This window comes from Strix uralensis, chromosome 6, assembly GCF_047716275.1.
Source record: "Strix uralensis isolate ZFMK-TIS-50842 chromosome 6, bStrUra1, whole genome shotgun sequence".
NCBI classification, from domain to species: domain Eukaryota; kingdom Metazoa; phylum Chordata; class Aves; order Strigiformes; family Strigidae; genus Strix; species Strix uralensis.
In genome coordinates, this window is record NC_133977.1 from 43,979,031 (window position 1) to 43,999,731 (window position 20,701).

The following is a 20,701-nucleotide window of genomic DNA, read 5'->3' on the forward strand; positions in this document are numbered from 1 at the left end:
AGCCGAGCGAGGCAGAGCCCGCAGCCCACCCACCGGCACCACTCCAGCCATCCGGAGAGCCACAGCCCGCGCGCTGCTGCCCCGCCGGCGCGGACCCCCTGTCCCGGCTCCCGCCCGCCTGGGGAAAGGCCTCGGGGGCCGGCGCAGCCCGCTGAGGTAAAATGGACGCCGAGGGGTCGCCTCAGCCCTGAGGCGGGCGGCGGGTCCGCAGCCAGCCCCTTCCCTCCCTCCCCCCGGACGGGCGGCGGGACTACGAGTCCCAGCGCGCCCCGGGCCGGGGGCGGAGCGGGGCTTTGTGCGGGCCGGCATGCGGGGGAGCCGCCGCCGCCGGAGCCGCCGGAGCTAGAGGAGCCGGAGCCGTAGCGAGCCCGCCCCGGGGGGAGGGCGAGGGCGGCGAGCCATGACGGGCGGCGGCGCGGCGTTCCGCCGTCGGTGCTAGAGGGCGACCGCGGGGCGCGGAGCCCGCCTGGCTCGGCGGTGCGGAGCGCGGAGGCAGCGCGGAGGGGCCGCCGCCGCCGCCGCTGCTGCCGCCGCCGCCATGGGTAACGCGGGGAGCGTGGACTCGCAGCAGACAGAGTTCAGGGCGCACAGCGTGCCCCTCAAGCTGCCCATGCCCGAGCCCGGCGAGCTGGAGGAGCGCTTCGCCGTCGTCCTGGTGAGTACCGGCCCCATTGTCTGTGGGGGGGAGCGGGGAGGGGGGCGCCGCGTCCCGCCGGCCTCCGCCGAGGGGCCGCCGAGGAGTTGCGGGGCCCCCGGGGGTGTGTGCGGGCAGCGAGGAGCGGCGGGAGGAGGAGGGGAGGGGGGGAAATCATGGGGGAAAAGTTGGGAGGCGGGAGCTGCCCCGCCGCACTGTCCCCTCGGCGGCCGCCGCCTCAGCCCCGCCGGGGGCCGGCGGCACAGGTGGGCTCGGCGGGACGGATGGGGCCGCGGAGCGGGGGCAAGGCGTGTGTGTGCCGGCTGCGGCTCTTTGTCTCGGGAGCCCCCCCACTCCCACCAAAGAGCCGCCTTCTCCCGAGCCGAGGCGGTGCCCCCCCCCCTCCTTCCCCGCCGGGCTCTGCCCCTCATCGCGGGCCAACCTGGGAGGAACCGCCGGGAGGGAGAAGCCGGCGGCGAGGAGCGGGCGGGCGGGTGCGGGACCCTGGGGCGGCCTCGCCTCGGCCTGGAGGCTGGGAAGGGGCCCCGCGCCCTTCGGCCGGCCCCGGGCACCCCCCCCGGACACATCCTGCCCTCCCCACAGCCCCCTCTGGGCGCTTCAGCCCGGGCTGGGCTGCCGGTGCGTGTGTCGGGCTCTGGTTTTTATTTTGGTCTTTTTCCCCTCACCTGACGATCACCTTCCCGAGGAAGGGCAGTGCTTCCCTTGGTGCTGCAAACCTTGGGCAAACGTCCTGTTTTCTTTCAGGAATCTTAAGTTGCGCGAGTAGATTATCGTGAGCCGCCTACTCTTCCATGCCCTTCTTACTTTTGAGCAACGTTTTTCGTGAAAAACCGAAGCTAGGGGAGGAGAGCAAATAAACCCCATGTGTGTGCCGTGCCCCGCGTTCCCCCTAATGCCACGCGAAACCCAGCGAGGCGAGCTCTTGCAAGAGTAATTCCTGTAGCAGATACTAGAGCAACAACCCCCCCCCCCCCCCGGTATTTGAAATTGTCCTGGTGCTGAGCGAGGATTCACAAACTGGTGTGTGTTGGGGATTATTTCTGGTTAGACCCAATTAGATTATCATGTCTAAGAAAAGAATAAGCCTATTCAGTCAGGATCCCCCACTGACGAGCCAAATGGCGAGTGAGATGTTACGATTATTAGGCACAGTGGAAAAAAAGCCTGAGCTCGCCCTGCTCTTGTCGGGGAAACCCGTGGTTGTTTTAGAGATGGGAGATGCCCCCACAAGCAGCACGTGGCTCAGAATCAAGTCGTGACTCATCTTAACCTACCAAGAGGGTGCCTGGTTTAATTTGTGTGCATGGTCTGTGGGAAAAAAATTAGTGGTTTTGAGTTAGGACCGATTGATTAGATCAGTAAAAGGAAGAGACATCATTTGGGAAAGCAGAGTGCGTTAGATATGTGTAACGTAAATATGGGAGATAACAGGACCATGCCTGTAGTTTCTTGAGGTAACTTGAAAGGAGGAGATGGCATCTGTTTTTAGAAGATGGACTTAAATTAAGGGTCAGCGGACGAGTGCTGCAGCTTTGCTGGAGGGAGCAGCAGGCCGTGCAGATGCATGTCTGCACAAATGGGGTGTTGGATGGTCTGCTCCCATCTGGAGGAGCTGCGAGATGGGGCCCAAACACTGCTGCTGAAACAGCCAAAAATTGCCTTCAGCCTGCTCTTGAAGCCAGCCGGGGATGGCTGGTGTTTGTTGCAGTTTCCAGGAAATATCTGGCCAGTTTATGAAAGAATAAACTCCTAGGCTGTTATTATTCTGTTTTCTCTGTGGCTCTGAGGGGAAGATGACTGTGCCACTGGTCAAACCCCAGAATGGAGCAGGCAGTACAACAGCAGGGATTAATGAGAAAGGAATGGTGGTCGGGGGAAAAAAAAGATGAGGAATATTTTCTGTAGGGAGAGAGGATTAGTCAGGAGATGAGAGTATGAAGAAGGAGATGCTGAAGGTTATAGGACTAAATCTCACCTTCTTTACGTGCTGTCTTAAGAAATTAGGCTGGCACAAGCGTTGTTCACGCTCTCGGAGAGCCCTGGTGAGGAACCGAAGGGCTTTACTGACAATAGCAATTTTCGTACCCCAATGAAGTTTCCAAGACTGTTTTTGACGCTGATGAACATGCGACTGGGGTGAGTTGCAGCTGCATGCAGGTGTACAGCCATTGCACTGAGTGGTTTGTGTATGTAAAGAGTAGGGCCATGCGGGGAAACATTCCTCCTGTGCAGCCTCACGAAAGTATTTTCGAAGTTTTATTCTTCTCTCCTTGTTCAGAACCAGCACAGTGAGTCATAGCCCTCTAAAACCTGTGAGTGTCCACAAGGAGAGTGCAGGTTGGCCACCTTTTTACTGCAAGTGACTTGTTTTATTTTTTCCACTTTGAACATACTCTCCCGATCTTCTCCAGGATCTCTGTGGTCCCTTCAGCGAGGGGATGGATGAGCAGCGGTGCGCCTGGAGGTGATGCATGTGTGCGCTAGCTGCGTTTGCTGGGTTGTTAGCAGCCTTAGTCTTGAGGAAGGTCTCTGGTGAAGTAGTTTGTCGACTTCAAACATACATAGTCACCTCACTGCCTCCTCGGTTACCCTCGCTCTTTAAGGTTTGAGGTGCATAAATTGCAGGAGATGATGGGGAAGTGCTCCAGGTCACACTTTTTCGGTGAAGCTCTCCAATCTAACCATGCTAATACGTTCCTCCTCCTGTCTGTAACATCGGCATTACCGAGGACGCGCTGAGCACGCATGTGTCAGTGCCCAGCCGAGGCAAAGGACAGTGGTGCCGGGTCTGGCTGAGTCACACCTCTTGGTCCGCTGGGCAAATGTCATGAGAGGATTTTCCCTGTGTCTCCTGACACTGTTTCTGGGACTGGTGTAGGAAATGTGCTTCCCTGGGTTGTTTCTTGCACTGTTGGTACTCGTCTCTGCTAGTGAGGACCAGGGTCCGTCTGTGTTTTTCCAGAAGACACCGTATTTGGTGGAACATACTTTGAGGAGAAAAACGTGGACGATATCCCCAGAGACATCCAGGTTTCTCTCTGTAAGCTAAGTATTGTTTTTTCCATCCTCTCGAACTGATGTGAATTCTCCCCTTTTGGTAGGATGTGTGAAATAACTCCCCTAGTTTCAGGTTTACGCAAGAGTGTAAAGTCCAACGAAGCGGCAGCATGTTATCACCACCAAGTTCCCGATCTGCCCGTGAGGGGTGCTGGATAAACTGAGAGCTGGATCCCGTCTCTGGCGCTGGCTTTGAGCTTGCCAGGCTGGCACAGCCCCTCGGGTGCACATCTGCAGGACCCTCCCACCGTTGTCCTTTCCCCAACATGCTCAGTTTTCCTTCCTGGCTCTTGGATTTTATTTTTTTTTTTCCCTGACTTTGTCACATGGAGACATGGAGCAAGCGTGCATAAATCACAAATTCTGGTAGCCAACCCTGGTTTACTGCAGACGAAGCCGTTGTTCAGTGTGTGCGAGCACTGTTGCGAAGCAAGGGCACCGGATGCGTCCAGAGACGTTACGGCCCCTCTGTCCCATGCGGCGGGTTGTGAGTTTGGGGGTAAAAGCCAGGCTCCCAGCTCCTGCAGCAGGGTGGTCCTTCTCTGAACCCGTAACAGGGTTGCACGTTTGCAAATGACACGTGGTTTGGAGGAAGCAGCCAGGACAGAGTTGGCAGGGTAAATTGTTGCCTAATGAGCTGTGATTGACATAATTTGACTGCTGGATTACAAATCTGCGGTGAGGTTAACAGGAAATATCCTCTTACCCCCACCAAGTGGTGTTTCATTTTACAAAGGAGTCTTCTGTGCCCGGTCCTGTAGGACGGAGGGAAGTGGCTGAAGGGAGCGGGGAGCGCGGAGGGAGGAGGTGTTTGTGCCATCCCGCTCCCGGCAGTGCTCTGTCCTCCGTTGGACGGGATGGTACCTACCTGGAGGCAGGGCAGCAGCTCTGCTTCTGTTGAACGCACGCGAGGCTTTGCCGATAGGCACTTCGTTCCGCTTCCTTTCCATCTTCACAATGGAATTTGTCCAAGCATCGTTTTCCATTCCAGTCAAGGGAGTTTTAGTGTCTATTGCTAAAGAATTTGAAAGCTCAGTGTGAAAACTCTGTAACAGTTCCCAGCTGTTTTCCATTCCTCTTCCTAATCGCTATCAAATATATTATGCGTCGTTTTATAATATATACGGTTTAGAGTCTGCAAATCATTAAAGAGCATGACATGGTTGCAGGAGATATCTGTGAGGTAGTATTAGTTCCCTTGCTTCGATGGGGTTGGTGGGACACTGGGTTCCTTGTTGTAATTCCTAGATTTAACAGAACTCTCATGGGACAAAGTTCATTTGAGATCCTGTACTCTCGTATCAGGCATAATTTGTATTGTTTTTGTGGAATTTGAAAGCAATACTATGGAAGTTGAGAGACACTAAATTAGATTTAGGAACCAACTTCAGGAGAAGGAGATTTCTAAAATTCATATATTAAAAAGACCTGTTGTGTTTTCTTGTTCAGACCTCATCTGACAGGCTTCTGCCGCTGGGCTCATTCCTTAAGGTCTTGTTTAAATGATTCAAGCAATGACACCTTTTGCTTGAAGAAACAACCTAATAAATCACGTTGTTAAATATATGTATTTCTGCTGGGTTAAACTGACATAGTGAACTAGTACTTGGTGGTGACACATCTGTCAAGCTGCCCTGTAAATCAGTAAATGGCGTTTGTAAGTTTTTCCACCTAGACATCACAGGAGAATGTTTTTGTAAAACTATTTTTTTTTTTGAGTGTCTGGAATACAAGGATACTGTGGTGGGTATTTAGCTACTAGCAAGTTAGTCACACTCCTAAAATTAATTTCAGATCCTGGAAACCTGGAAGCCTTAAAAAATGGCTAAGCTGATGTAGATGCATATATTTTTCTTTGTACCATTTTTCTATACAAATTAATCTTAATTTATTGGGCTGTAATGATGGAGGTGTGAACCCATTCTGTCAAAATGTGTCACTTGTTCATAAGCTCCCAGCAGCCTGAAGAGAAAGTAGTCGGTTTTTTTCCAGAGGCCCAGGTGAAGGGGATTGCTGTTTGATGCCCACGCAGCGGGGCTGAGCCCCCGCCTCCCCAGTCCCACTCCCCAGAGGGCCTGGGCTGTCCCAGGAGGGAACTGCGTCTGGGGGTGCTTGGGTGTGTGCAAAACCCAGTTATGGTAATGCTGGCAAAGAGGCTTCCTAATTGTTTTTGTGCTGCATAAACCCATCATCATATCGTTATTTCCTTCAAAATTACTCTGCGCTTTTGTCTAAGGTGAATAACAACAGGTTGATCAACTTCTTAAGTCAGAAACCAAAACGGGGTAAGAAACATGCGCATCTAGGAACTTGGCAGGATTGTTACTTGTTGGTTTTTGTTTTTTTCTTTTTATTTAGGTGTGCACAGGGCTTTTTGGCAGTACTGACCCTGCTTCCCACCTGCAGCCCCCCGTGCTGTGCGGGGCTCCAAGGAGGACCCCACAGCCGCTGCGTGTGGTGGCCGAAATCCCGTGTTTCTTCTGAGGAGGGGACAGACCTCTCTTGGCACAGCGCTGCTGGGGTGAGGTCCTTGCTCTGGCTGTGCCTTCGTCTGGGATGGCTTGTGTGCAGTGAGCCTTGGGCTTGCGGGGAGATCACATCTGCGGGTGCTGGGTTCCTCCTGCCCAGCACCAGCCAGCAGACCTTTACCCTCACCCTGCACCATCATTTTTCCTTGGGTGCACTGAAGCTTCATCGAGCATCTCTATCGACTTCTTTAACCTTGTGTGCAACATAAAGGGGTTTTTTTTGTTTTGCCTTCTCAGGCAAGGTCATGCAAAACTTGGCCCTGAGGTGTTAAATTGTCCCTTTTGCAGTACTATAGGTGATGCTAGGGAAAGAACTTGAGAGGTGCAAGAGTTTACAAGATGATCTTAAATAAAACAGTAGCTCTTGAATTGTTTTCAATTGATGATTGAACGACTTAGAGCCGCTGGAGTCTACCTTTAGTCTTTCATTTTAAAAAAAATCCACTTTTCATGCTGTGTGAAAAGGTATTAAAGTCTACAGAAATGTTTTTTTCTCCCTTGTGAATAGCAAAACCTATCTGAAACACAAAACCAAACAAAAATGTTTGATTTCCCCCATGTGTTTGTTTGAAAGTACATGGTGGTACTTGTTATTTTTATCATATTTTTGCATCATTTGGCTGAGATTGTGAATTATTCAGGCAACTTTTTAAAGAGTCCAAATCTCCTTCTTAAAATAAAACAGCTGTCTGAAGGTGTGTGTGCTAATTACCAACCCATGTGCTTTGCTTGTATGGCTACTTAAGAGAAGAAGGGGAGTATTTTTCCCTGCTGGGGTTTGGGTGCTGGGTGCTCCTTACAGATGCAAAAGGGACCGGCCTGGCACTTCATCTCAGATCAACACCGCCTCTGTTTTTAACAGGGTCCTGGTAGTCTTTTCCTCTCATTTTGAGGCCTGCACCTGCTGAATAAAAGACGGTTTTTTTCCTAGTCTATTAGGTGGTTTAAATGTGTCATCTTGGTTTGTGAGTTCTTACGCTAAGGAAGTGAAAGACTTTACAGGAGTAGCTGGGATTTTCCTCATTATTTGTAACTTGGAATACATCCTAAAGTGAAACCAAGCTTTGACAGTCACTTTCTGATCTTTTGTTTGGTCATTGGGGTGTTACTAAAAGGCAAAACTAGTGCCTTTTCCCCGGGAAACATTTTTAGTCTCAAGCTTTCAGCATTTCTGCTTGTTTTTCACTGTTCTTGCTGTTCTTCTTCCAACTCGGTAACAGAGAAGTGAGAATGAATACAGCCTACTGTTCATTTTTAGGAGTGGAAAATCCCTGTGATTGATTTCGGTTTTGCTTTTGCTTTTCATTGCTGACCCAACCACTGGTCTTTCTGAAACGTGCGACACGAGCTTTTGAGCAGCAGCTTCTGGAGTGGGTGTGGGCAGGAGGTGGCCGGGGAAGGGTCTCACGGGGCATGTTTGTGCTCCAGTGGCACCATCGCTACTTACGTCCAGGTGAAATGGTTCCATGTAGACTTGTAGCATGGGGAGATTAAATCGACTCTTTTTAGGACAAGAGGGAATGGCCTCAAGCTGTGCCAGGGCAGGGTCAGACTGGCTCTTAGGAAGTATTTCTTTGCAGAAGGGGTTGTTGGGCATTGGAATGGGCTGCCCAGGGCAGGGGGGGAGTCCCCATCCCTGGAGGGGTTGAAGAGTCGGGTTGACCCAGCGCTGAGGGATCTGGTGGAGTTGAGAACGGTCAGTGTGAGGTTCATGGCTGGACTGGATGATCTTCAAGGGCTTTTCCAACCTCCATGATTTTGTGATTCTTCAGTTTTGCTGCAGATTCTGCTGCACAGGTTGTTGTTGGGGATAGAGTTCAGTGCCATTTACACCACAGCTCACTGATGTGCTTTGGCGTGTGAGGGGACCTGTCTGGCAGATGCCAGCGAGCTGACTTGTGGCTAACCAAATGACAAGCTTCGTGTGAAAGGGCGTCATCAACTTGACTTTGAGCTCCTTTTAAACCAAAAGGTGCTAACAGGGTACTCCTAAATAGTGTTCTTAGAGAACAGAAACTGCAAATTTGAAATTATTCGAGAAAGGTTTTTTTCTCCTGCTTGTAGTTCTCAAGGGTGGCCTTCCAGGAGAGATAGTGAAACAGGCCTGGAAGTCACACCACCATCCCTCCAGCCGCCCCATGCCTCACTTGCAGACCTCCTCCTCGGCTTGATTCAGGCGGGCGCGGAAGGTCCGGCTCTGCCCAGAGGAAGCACACGCGTGTGCTGCCATCGTGACCTCGCACGGAGCGGGAACTGAAGAGCTCTCCACAGCACGATGAAATGAATTATGCAAAAGATGCTAATGCCGCAATGCTCTTCGGCACCGGTTTATTTTTAAGCATCTGGGCTGCCTCTTGAGTTTGAATTAAGCACGTTATGATCAGGACCGAAATACTTCTCAGCGCAGGAGGCTGTAAAGAAAGCCGCAGGAGCAGTGGGTGTTTTTCCTGGTCCCTCTTGGGTGCCCTGTCCTCGGGAGGTGTGCGTGACACCAGAAGACGTGGCTGTTTCAGACAGTCTTTGCAGGGTGCTGTTCATCCCCCGTCAGGGCTTGCAGATGGAGTATGCCCCACTCTGGAAGGTTTTCTCACTGCTGGGAGAGGTAAATGTGATTTTCTTTGGTAACCAGAAGATTAGACCTTAAAACTAGCTGAGGAGCAAAGCCGTGCATTGCCTGTTTGAAGAGGAACAGTTTGAATCACCCTTCCAGGCGGCAGCACCGAAGCAGCCGTTCCAGCCGCTGGAAAACTTCCGCAGTGAGCAGTCTGCAGCCACATTTGAGACAAACTGAGCTGAATTATTGTTTGTTTTCTTCTTTGTTTGCGTGGAAGAGTCCGTTTGGGAATTTGGTATGGGAAATAAGTGACACCAACTCCTTCAATTTGATTTATAATTGTGTTAAAAAAAACCCTCGAACTCAAGCAGCTAGGAGCTGCACTGGAGCCAAAGGCCTCAGCCTGCTAGTCAGGTAAAAACACTTTCAGGTGCTGTTGCTTAAAAAGCAGTAATTTCCCATTTATCACATCCTGCTAATTTCTGAACGGTTAGTGTAGTAAAACCACCATGTTTTTAGTGCTTGGACTTCATACGATTGCATCAGTTGAAACGAAGGGACTGCGCATGGTGTTGTCGCTGAGAAACGCTGTGTTGCCAGTTACATCTGCGAAGGGCTCCCAGGTCTGTAGGTGGTGGAAGGTACATGGTGTGCACCCCTGTTTTAACAGAATATTGTTTCACTTGCATTGATTATTTTGACCTTGATCATCTGCTTTGTAGTTTTAATAACTCAAGATGCACCACATTATATATGGATATATTGGAAAATACAAGCATTAATTTGTCCCAGGCTTTGTCTCTTCCTAAAATAGCGTCTTACTGCCTTTCACAAGTGTTTCATTGCATAAAGACTTGGGTAATGTATATAACTTGCCTGTACTCTGTTATAACTAACATACTGTAGAAATTCGACATGTGTTGGTTTTCAATTTACCGTGGGATCTCTGACAAAACAAGGGTTTGTCTTCTGTAACTGCGCAGCGTTAAACATATATTTGGGGAGGATATTCATAAAGCAACATAATAGCTGTATTGTATTGGAAATGAATGGTCTTCAGATGAGTGCTGTGCGCTGCGTGGACCTCCAGGCCTCTGCATTGCAACTCTTGAGAGCGACTGTGTGTACTTGATTGTGAGCTGGAAATGTGCCCAGTGCCTCTCTAGTGTCCCCAGTGGGGACACCTCCGCACGGGCATCCTGCGGCCCTTTGCCCTGGGAACCGTCCTGTGATGTGCTGGGGCTGCTCGTGTGGTGCCAGCCAGCGCAGCCTGGTCCGTGCCCTAGAGAAAACTCCCGTGTCAGAAGGACCCTTGGGGAAAAACCCGGGAAGATATGACTTCCCTTGTCACAACACAGCAAGAGCGGTGTCAACCGTGGCCTCGTGCCCTGGTCCAGTGGGTAGAAGTGGGTGGTGATGGCAGCAGGAGCCCACAGAGCTGCCCTTGACTTCTCCCACCTCTGTGCTCTGGTCCGTCTGCTCTCCATCTGTGGACGTTGGCTGAGGGCAAAAGTTGCTCCCGCACAGAAGATTCTTGAGGCCTCCACGAGCGTACAAAAGAAGTCTTAGGATTTTTAGTGTGTGTTCGGGTGTTGTGGGACATCTCTTAAAATACAAGAATTAGTGGTTTGTTTTTTTGGTTTTGTTTTTTAAATATACATTGTTTGGCCAGAAATCATTTTACTATAAAAGGACTTGGGGTGAATATAGATTGTACATCTGTTACTTGTTTGTCTGTGAAATGACTGTACAGTTGAGGCCAAAAACAAAGAATAGAGAGTTGCACAAATTGGCAAAGTTTCTGAAGTCTTTCAGAAGCCAGTAATTAAAATGAAGAAGCAAATTGTTCAATCCAGAAATTCTGGTTGTTCATCCATCTAACGCTCTGCCATGTCCCTCTAGTGATTCCTCTCATCCTGCTTCCCATCTTGTAAGAGAAGGAGACAAATTAACACACGTCTACCTCTGACAGTTTTGACGCCAGCGGTTCTGGCAGAGGTAGGCGGCACTGTTATCGAAAGGGTCCGCGAAGCAGCGGAGATAGCTTGGCGGAGTTCATACAGCAGCTTTGTGACAAACATTTCCTATAATTTAGCATGTTTGGGAGTGCTTCAAAGGGCTTTCTTCCCAGCTTTGAGCCTTGCAAATAGAGAAGATCAAATAAATTAACTATCACAAATATTTAACTTAAAGCGTGGTCAAATAGGAGCTTTGATGTTGCATGTGTATATGAGAGCCTCTGTGTATCTGTACACGCTCACAGATATGTTAGGTCAACGTTGTATTTCTCTCTTCTCTCAGCCAAAATAAGCCTAATACTGCAAATCTAAATAATTGTGTTCCACCTTTGTAGGCAGGCACGTCACCTGGTGTCGAAATATGGCATACAGGGTTTTACTGGGGAGCTGATGGTAAGCAAATCATTGTGCAGTGTAGTCATACTTTTGAGGATTGTGGGGTTGGTTGGTGTGCCACCCCTACAAAGGGCATTGGCTCGTAGGTTATTTTTCATTGTGTTTGCATAAGGTGTTGCTTGATGGCCAACAACACTCCGAGTGTCAATTTGACACAGTGATAATTATGAAAGCGCACCATGGATTGAGCCAGGAAGCGTTTGGTAATAATTTTAACTCTTTCTGTGATAGCATCTAGTTTACAGGTAACTCTGATGAGTTGGTGTGAATCTCGTTCTTGAAAAATTGCAGCTTCTTAAAATAGTTTAGGGGTTGTCAGGTCTTTTCAGCGATCCTCTCACGGCACACAGGGAAGCAGCAGCGTGTCTGCGAAAACGCCGCTCTGTTCCGTGTCAGAGCTTCAAGTACAAATGCCTGTTCTCTTGATCATGTAAATGAATATCTAAGTGTGGCAAATGCACGATATTCTTTTTGGTAAATAAAACAAGAACTTTTGTACTCTACAGCATTTTTTATCCATGAATTTTTCACAAGCCTTGCAGTGCTGCAGAGGAGGGCGAGGAGTGAGAGTGACTCTCATTATCTTTTGAAAAAGGAAGTCTGAACTGCTGTGAGCCCTCCAAACCTGAGCAAAGGGACAGGGATTAGAAATAACATCTCCTAACTTCCCAGCACTTGCCGTAACCCCTGGGAAAAGAAGCTGGGAGCGCCGGCTGCCTCCCGCTGCGCACGTGTGTGTGGCACATGGGGAAGCCGCTGTGTCTCTCCAGCTGGCACGGGGAGCTGGGACCTGCCTGCTGGCACCTGGGTCTTTGAAGTCACCTTTGCAGATCTGTGTCCGCTTCCCTTTAAAGTCTTGCGTTTGTCTAGCTCAGTCACACAGAAGCTGGAGAGCAGCATTTTAGTTTGTTTATTTTCTGGTGTTTCAGGGCATCTTTTCTCTTTGATGTATTCAAAAAAATCTCATTTTGTGCTGGTTTTGTCTGGGACAGAGTTAATGGTTTGGTTTGCTTCTCACCTTCCCTTCCAGTTTTTAATTTTCTCTTGTATTCTGGAAGTGAGATGAGGTTTTTCTCCCTCTTTGTGTATGCACATGTGTATGAATTAAAACATTCTATTTTTTTCTTTTGTGACTGCAAGGCTTATTTCCAAAGATAATTGGCCCATGAGTCCAAATGAAAGCGGGAGTGATTACATTCATCCACAGATGCTGCAGTCTGAAAAAGCTCGTTGGCACTGTGGTCTGCTCAGCACACCCTGCAAAGTGCCGTGGCGCCAGTGCCACGCAGAAGACCTCTCTTTTGGAGAAGTAAAGGCACTATCAAAGGTGGGGTGAAGCTTGTTTCAGAAGGGAAAATGAGGGTGAGAGGAGGTTGTGAGGGTCTGAAAGATCTTGACTAGGAAATTAGTTCTGTGTTTTCTATCAGTAGAAAACAAACTTCTTTAATGTAGAGGTGTGTGAGCAGGTGAATGATGTACACAAAATACTGGAGGGAAAATGCTTTTCTCTAATTTTTTTTTTTTTTAAAAATCCTTTTATATGAGAACCTGTAATACCTGGGATAGATAGTTAACAGTTTTCCTTGTGCATGTTTACTGTACCAAATGCATTTGTGAGAAGTTAGAGATTCAGCTGACTTGAATCAAATGGTGAAAGAATAGGAGAAGAGGAATTTAGGAAGCGAAGTGTCAGACTTTGTACGGATTACAACAGAATGACCTTTCAGATCAGCACACATGAAGGTTTATGTGACCAGGTATGTGACCAATGACCTTTCCTCCCAAGTGAGGCATCTGTCTTGTGCAGGGTCAGTCTGCAAAAGCTTTGTACAGCAAATCGTTGGTACCTTACCACATTGTTACGACGTCTCCCAGCTCTTGGCCATCGCTTGGTATGTGAGCAACAGGGATGTTTTTCAGAAAGAAAGCTGTGCATACACCTGTAAATCCAGGCTGTTCTTCAGACCAGAAGGCAGGTGGGCTTTCTCTGTAGTAGAGAAGGATTTTGGCAGAAGGTTAAGTGCTTCAATTAGAATATAAAAGAAATTGTGCAAGAATTTACATGAGCGGAGTCCTTCCGTGTTCAGCAGCAACAGGATCCTTCATCAGCAAGTGCGATGCAAATGAATTCGTTGTTTCACAGCGCAGGGCAAGAAAACCAGCTCACAGTTCTCACGTGCTGATACTGCTCCTGCATCCTCAGATACTGCAGTAATTACAGAGGGCACTCAGTGCGTCGTGAGCACGCTGGATTTTCAGTTAAGATGAGGAGCTCTGATACCTACAAACATGAGTGAGGCAAAAATTGGTTAAGCGTGAAATTTTTCTCTGGCAGTGAATTCTTGGTTGGCTCGGAGACAAAAGGTTGCACAACTGAAAAGTACTTTTACTTAGAAAGCTCAAGGCTATTGTTTGTTTGGTTTTGGTAATGTTTATTTTATGTTTGATGGCAAATCTTTGTTGAAGGTGAATTATCCATTCTGTTTGGCAAGCGGAGTGAAAACTACCCAGATGCACTTGTAAGGCATTCAGTAAATTGTTAAAACTGGATCCCTTTTAGGTGCTCTGGAGAAGTGGTGATCCTTGAGGTGCAACAGCCCGTGTAGGCCAGAATATTCCTTGTGTTCCTAGTACAAAGAGCAGTTCCTTGTACTGAATCAGCCCAGGCAGTATACATAAATAAGCATATAGGTGTATTGAAAGAGGAAAAAAGATGTAATATAAAATGTGTAATATTTTTAAGGTTAACCTACAGGCTTATTTGTGTATGTTCTCCTAACTGCTGCTGCTGTGCCAAAATGTATCCCACAGAAAAGACATGTTAGGAGAAAACCACCTCCTCGTAACACAGGGAAAAATCCTTATTCAGGAATGGTGGGTTTAGGAATTGAAGAAGATATTCCTGGTGCGACAGCTCAGCATCGGCAGTGCATGCCTTGCGTCTGCCTGAGCCTGCCCTTCCCAGCAGGCCGGTGGCTCGCAGAAGAGCTGTGTTTGAACTCTTGGGTGAACCATAAGCACCGTGGTTTACTGCAGCAAAAACTTTTCTGACAAAGATACAGGGAGTCTTTTGCTGAACTGTAAAGCAGTGTAGCCAAAACACTGATTAAGGCCCTCAGCGTGGCGGCCCTCACCCTGCTGAGCTGTCAGCGTGGCTGACCTTGTGCTGTGTGATACCACAGCCATGGCCACGTCTGCAGTTTGTCCGTGGAACCTCTATGCACTGACTCTCAGTAATGACCTAAGGTTGGTTTCCAAGTTGCTGCTACTTACTCAAGGTGCCAGGGGCCTGGCTGTGGGCTGCTTCCTTCTCTTTCAATTAGTAGATTTTTAGTTTTCTGCTCATTGCTTTGGTTAGCAATTTTTGGGTTGAAACTTTCTCGTTCCTCACAGGAGCGGGAATCAGCAGCTATTGCAGCATCTCAGTGCGCTATAATAATAATAATAAAGGCTTTAGTGGTTAAAAGAGAGCGGATCAGTAGATCTATGGATTTTTCTGGCCAAACTTCATCCCTGGAGATATCTGTGCAGGTCCCTCCCACAGGGACTTCTCAGAGCTGAGCGTGGAAGGCGGTGTGTGTGTGACGCTGTTAACTGCTGTGTGAACTGCCCACGCAGGACACAGACTTTTTAAATAAAATGATGGAGATGTTAAAGTCTTTGTGTTTGCATCTTACGCTCCAGGAGTTTTACCAGGTGGCATCTTCTGGTGCTTACTGGTGGGATGGCCTTCACTTCTGTCGAACTGCCAGGCCTGTGGGGCAGGAGACACCCAGCAGGGCTCTTGGAGGGGTTGCAGGCGTTATTTCTTACCCGTGTGGGAACCTCAAAGGCATTTTAGTACTTTCATGAGCGCTGGCCTAAATACAGACTTGGCTTTGGGTTGCTGTGCTTTGTTTGTGGATCCATGCAGTGATGTGGGAAGTGGTGTGGTCTTGCATGGAAAAGTTCGGAGGAGCTGGGCGGCAAGTTGGCACGTTCAGTGTGTTTATTAGAAGAGCGAAGGGCACCCTAGCTTCGTTGCAAGCATGGATTTTACTTTAACTGGACACTTCAGCCACAGCTGGGGAACTAACTTAGAGCGCAGCCTGCTCAGTCTCCCCTCAGTTATCTTGAAGGCATTTCTAACTTTGTGGGAGGGAATGCAGCTGAAGAAATATCAACATGCCATGAGCAAGTACACTTCATTAGGAAACACAGTTTAAAATTTTCTGCATTAGTAGGAGGCCGAACTGTGTTGTTTCTGTCTCGTTTGTGTACTTGATGGTGGATGGAGGGAGGGATCCTGCATACTGTGCATTTGAGCAGCAGGGAGCAATTTGATGATATATAATAAAAATTCATCATAATGGTAAAGCTTGGGAGGGGAAGAAAAAGAAAAAAAACGCTTGGGTTTGCTGTCCCACGACCACACCAGTTGCTGGAGCAAGTCTCCCTCGCTGGCCACCCTGAGGTGCATGGGAGGCTGGTGGGGCTGTGGGAAGCAGTGCTCCTCTGTGGGGGCCACTGCGATTTCAGGAAGTGGCGTTTAACTGCGGCTTCACCGATGCCGTTATCTTGTCTGTCAGCTGAGGATGTGCGTCCTGTGATAGGCGATCTATTATGCCACGTTTTTATCATGTTAGGCTCACTTTTACACTTTCCATCCTATTTATTTTTGATCGGAGCAGCCAGTAGCTTACAAAACAGCTAGGCTTTTTGAGCACTGTCCCTGTGTTTTTGTCACGAGAACCCGGTGGTGTTTGCACATCGTCTTCATAGCGTGCATTAGTGCAGCATATGTGTTTGCAAATCTTGTGTAACTGTGATGCCATTTTTTCTACTTTCATGTCACATTATGATCTCTGGGAAATGTCACCAAGTGTTTCAGCTAAATAAGAAATCAAAAGACAAGGCCTTTCTTTTTAGGATAATTGCCTGCCATGCTCCATCCCCAGGGAGCAGAAGCATTTGTACGGCTCTGCAGGTCTGTATCCCGTGGGCTTATGCAGGTGTTAAAATAGTCCTTCGGGTCCTCTGCAAGCGACCAGACAAGTGAATACGGGTTAACGCTGAAGTGTATTTGTCTCAAAAGCAGGATTTGTGTCTCCTGAACGCTTTCTCCCACCAGGCTGGGCACAGGTCTCTGTGGAGGTCGGGTAGGGCTGGGTGTCGTCGGATGGCGAGCAGACACCGCACTGGAGAGAGCGGCAGGGAGAGGGGACACCCTCACCATCCTGGGCTGGCACAGCCATGGACAGGGTCGGCTTGCTCAGAGATGATGTTCATCAAAAAATCAGGCTTCTACAGGTGTCTCAATACACTAATGAGTTGGGGGTTTTTTTGAATTGCTGGGAGAATGCGTGTATCTGAGCACTCAACGTGTGAAGAAGAAGGTCAGCCGAAGCAAATATCATTCCCCTGGTCTGATGGTATTTGTCCTCTGAAACGTACGGCTTGTTGGTAACATCTGGCAAATATTGCTTTTAATTTGAATGCCGCTGATGCTCCTGAAAGACGCTTTTCAGAGCATTCACGGGGCCTGATTTTGCTGGTGTTCAAGGCTCTTCAGCTTCTAGAGGGGTACATGGGTGTGCTGGGGGGATAAGAATCAGGCTCTTAGTTTATTTAAAATTACACTGTGTGGTTGTGCTGGGGGCTCGGAGCAACAAAACAACAGCAAAAGGCACTAACTTGCAAATCTTTGTATCTAGGTTGTCAAGGACTGTTGGTGGTTGTGTGTCTACAGGTGCAAATATAATCTTTTGTTTTCATCTGACAAATTTGTGAGGAGTTGATGAGGTGAGCTCTGCTCCTCCTCCTTGGTCAAAAATACAGTCTTCCTTATAAGTGCAGTAATTATCTGCATTATGAGATGGGATGAATGGTTTTTGTTCTCTTGTCTGGATGCGTAAGATGAAATTAATACCCATGGTTCTCTCGGAAATCTTTCCTGATGCAGCTGAGGGCAGAATTTGGCCCTTATTTTCTTACTTTTAATCTACAACAGTCTACATTCCTAAATTAGAGAAGTTCTGTACTAGAAATATACACTGTGAGCGTTTTGATATACCCTGAGCCTGGGATGGGGAGCCGGGGGTGTCACGGGGTGGCTGACGCAAGTCCCTCCATCCCATGCAGCAAGTGAGGTCTGGGGACAGGTGTTACTGCTCTCCTTGTCTGGTAGCGTCATGTAAAGCACCGATTCCCCGTTTTTTTCTCTTTTCTCCTACCACCGGGTTTCATCTGAAGAGGTTTGTGTCAGGGCTGTGGGTTTTGCTATGCCCAAAGTACTTCTGACACGGGTAAAACTGCTCATTTTTTCTCACCTGGCTCTTGTAAGAAGTGGAGAAGTCTTGGGTTGAATACTCAGCCTGAGACAGACCCAGCACAGAGACTTCAGTGAACCAGTCAATGCTTGTCCCAGTTAAAAGCATCTGGATATGGGCTGACAAGAAGGGCAGAATAATAAATCATGGTGTTAGCCTATTCATTTAACTCTTAAGTACAAATTTAATTGGAAATTTAGGAGAGAAGCCAACTCCTGGCTGTTTACAATGTTATCTCTTTACATAATAGCAATAGCATGTGTTTATTTCTGAATGTAGCATATTGTATAGGGGGTCCTGTAAAATGAAAAGGGATTATTTTACTTTAGATAAAACAGTAACTATACTTATAAACCCCTATGAGTAGACTTCTTTGGACAGCATTTTACTCTGGATTCGTTACTTCCTTCTTTCTGTTAAGTGCTCAGACCCTCAGATTACATGAAAATATAAAACTTTCCTTTTAATATGCAACATCTTTTCCAAAGATTTCCCAGAGTCCCTGGCTTGTGGTAGCACTGTATTGTGCAGAAGTTATGTTACATGAATAACCATTTCACTTGTAATCTCAGTCATACATGATTTAGGATCTATAGAGTTTTTTACAGTTCTCTCACTTCATAGTGAAATCATCTGGAAAACATATTTAAGTTTTTACATCGTGTATTTTTTCTGATGTTAAACCAGTCTAAAAGTTGGCCTAAGTTTTCTTCAGCGTGCAGCCCTGAGCGCTGAGGAATGATGTCGCACCTCAGCAGAGCATCTGCGGTCATCGCGGGATAAGTCAGAAACAGCTTAATAGTTTTTAAAACCTGGTGCACAAGTTCCAGATGATGAGAAATTCTCTTTACTCGGTAAGCTTTCACACTGCTCTGCCTGAGCATAGTTGCTCTAAGCTTCCTTTCTAAAGACTGTAATATTATAATAATCCAAAGAATAAGCGCATAGCACAGACAGGTTTTTCTCTTCTTTTTAGATATTGTAACTGAGAACCAGCTAGAGGCAGATGTTATTTCAGCAGCACGGAAATAAAATAAAAAGCTGGGATTTTTTTTTTTTTTTTTTAAAGCTCATGTGCCAGTGAATTAGTAATTTTACATGAGGGTGCAGAAGTGCTGTTTCGGTCTGAGCTGTCCCCTGGCCCTCAGTGGCTTGCCCCACTCAGGGGTAGCAGCACACCAGGTTTTCCTCCTGCCTTTCCTTCACTGTCCTGCAAGGCAAGAGAAGATGCTAAAAGCCTGCCAGAATGCAGTGACCTTGGCACCAGAGGGTTCTGGGGGTCCGTTTCGGTACCAGTCTAGTCCCAGAACAGTCTGATAATTGTGAACACAGTTTTTCAGGCCGGGTGTCCTGCCGTGCAAGCAGTGACAAAACAGAAACTGTGTGCTGAGGTCATGCAAGCGCTCCTGCTGCTGCCAGCCTGAGCTGCTGCCCTCCTGCGTGCTGCAGGCCATCACCAGCCATCGAGGCTTCACCCTGACCCCGTGCCTCTGACTCTTCTGTCAAGAACATGTGTTGATTCACAGAAAGGCTTGCGGTTTTGGTAAATTGCAGTGTGGTTTTTTTTCCTCTGTTAGTGAAATCAGTATTGTAGTGCTGGGAGGGGTGAAACTGGGCAGGCTAATGCATAGGAGAGGCACTGGTGGGCCTGGGAATGGCTGACCCGACCGCTGTTGCTCGAGGAGTTTCTGTGCCGGGATGGCGTTTGCTGTTAGAAATAAGGAATTGGGGTGCAGGTACTCTCTCTGCGTCCCTAACAGCCTCCTCCCTGCTCATGCATCCATTTTGACGACGTACGGCATAAATGTCATTGCTTGCATTCAGGGGCCAGCTGTGACTTAGGGTGGAGGTGACAGACTTGCCATTTTAGCTTCTCATTAAAGTACACTGCTATAATTCTTAAAAGTGAAGGCAAAACCTAAAGCTTTTAATACAAGGATGTTCAAAAGCAAATTGACGGGTACTGTGGAAAATCCATTGCTGCTTCATCATAGGTGTTACTGAAATATTGTGTGTGGTGGTCACACTCCTGGTATCATTTTACAGTTAACAAATGCAGGAGAGAATTCTGCAGGAGAGCGGTCCAGATGCACGGTCCAAGGGCATTTAATACTCAACAGCAGTTACCACTAGAAGAGATTTCTAAATAATGGTGAAACCATTTACTTACACAGGAATTTTAGTTTAAATTCCTTAGAATCGGAATCTCTGGCCATCTTGTTAGAAAAGTTCACGTACTGGCATAGGGATCAAACCTGAGTTCAGTGCAGTTGGAGCAGTAACTTGTTTTTGGTTCAGTGGATTGATTACACTTATACAAATAGGTACTTGATCACTTTGTGTGTGAACTTCAACTTTCCTTAGAGCTGCATTACAGCCAAAGACATGTTGTTATCAAATGTCATACATTGAATCCTCAAAAGCTGTTCTTTTAAACATCAAGTAATTTTTGTCAGGAAGCCAGGAAAACCTCAAATGAGATTTAATAAACTCTATTACCAGTATTTATACATAAGATGAATTGAATAATAGAAAAAAATAGTGCTTTGTTCACATATTACTGCTTCTTAGTGTCCTGAAAATGAGTTAGGAGAGTTGAGTGCAGTGGAGACAGTGCTTCAAACAGAAGAATTTATGCTAATTAATGGCTAATGGATCAGCTACTTTCCAAATAAAACCAAGAGCAGGCAGTCTTACATTCTGCTGGATGAAGTTTAATAATAATTTGGAGTAGAAATCCAGGGAGAAGCAAAGCACTGTCCCGTGCAAATACAGCACTAGAGTGCTAAAAACCACAAAATTTGTAGGTTTTGGTAATTTGACGGTGACGTGCAAGCAATTTGGGATGGTCAGAAAACGGTACTGCCCCAAGTCAGTCTTGTTTCTAACCAGACCAAATGAGGTTTTTGTCTCTGAAAATGTATAATTTAAAGAGTGACTTCCAGCTCTCCAGGTAGACTGTTATTTTCATCTTAACATCTGAATAGTAGAACTGGAAATCCACCAAAGGTGCAGCCAGTTGTTTAGATTCATGAGGGACAGATGCCTGGAAAAAATGGTGGGTATTAAATGAAAAGGCTTTATATTAAATGTTGGTATTTAGGGGAAGAGTTCTGCAATCTGTTTTCTAGGAAGTAATCCAGGAAAAGGGATCCAGTACTGGGAAAGGAGCTGGGAGTGAAATC

General features: G+C 47.5%; 1 protein-coding gene across 13 annotated transcripts in view; it reads left to right on the forward strand.

Moving 5' to 3' along the window:
- The first annotated feature begins 403 nt into the window (after nucleotides 1–403).
- Nucleotides 404–20,701, forward strand: part of FMNL2 (formin like 2) — a 148,572-nt gene continuing 128,274 nt past the window's right edge. For 2 of the 13 annotated variants that reach the window (XM_074873866.1, XM_074873867.1), the window contains exon 1: nucleotides 407–655. In XM_074873866.1, coding sequence (XP_074729967.1) covers nucleotides 539–655 — 117 coding nt within the window. In that variant the 5' untranslated portion in view covers nucleotides 407–538. Of the gene's footprint in view, nucleotides 656–20,701 lie in introns of all 13 variants that reach the window. The other 11 variants (XM_074873864.1, XM_074873868.1, XM_074873863.1 and 8 more) reach the window with 8 other exon arrangements.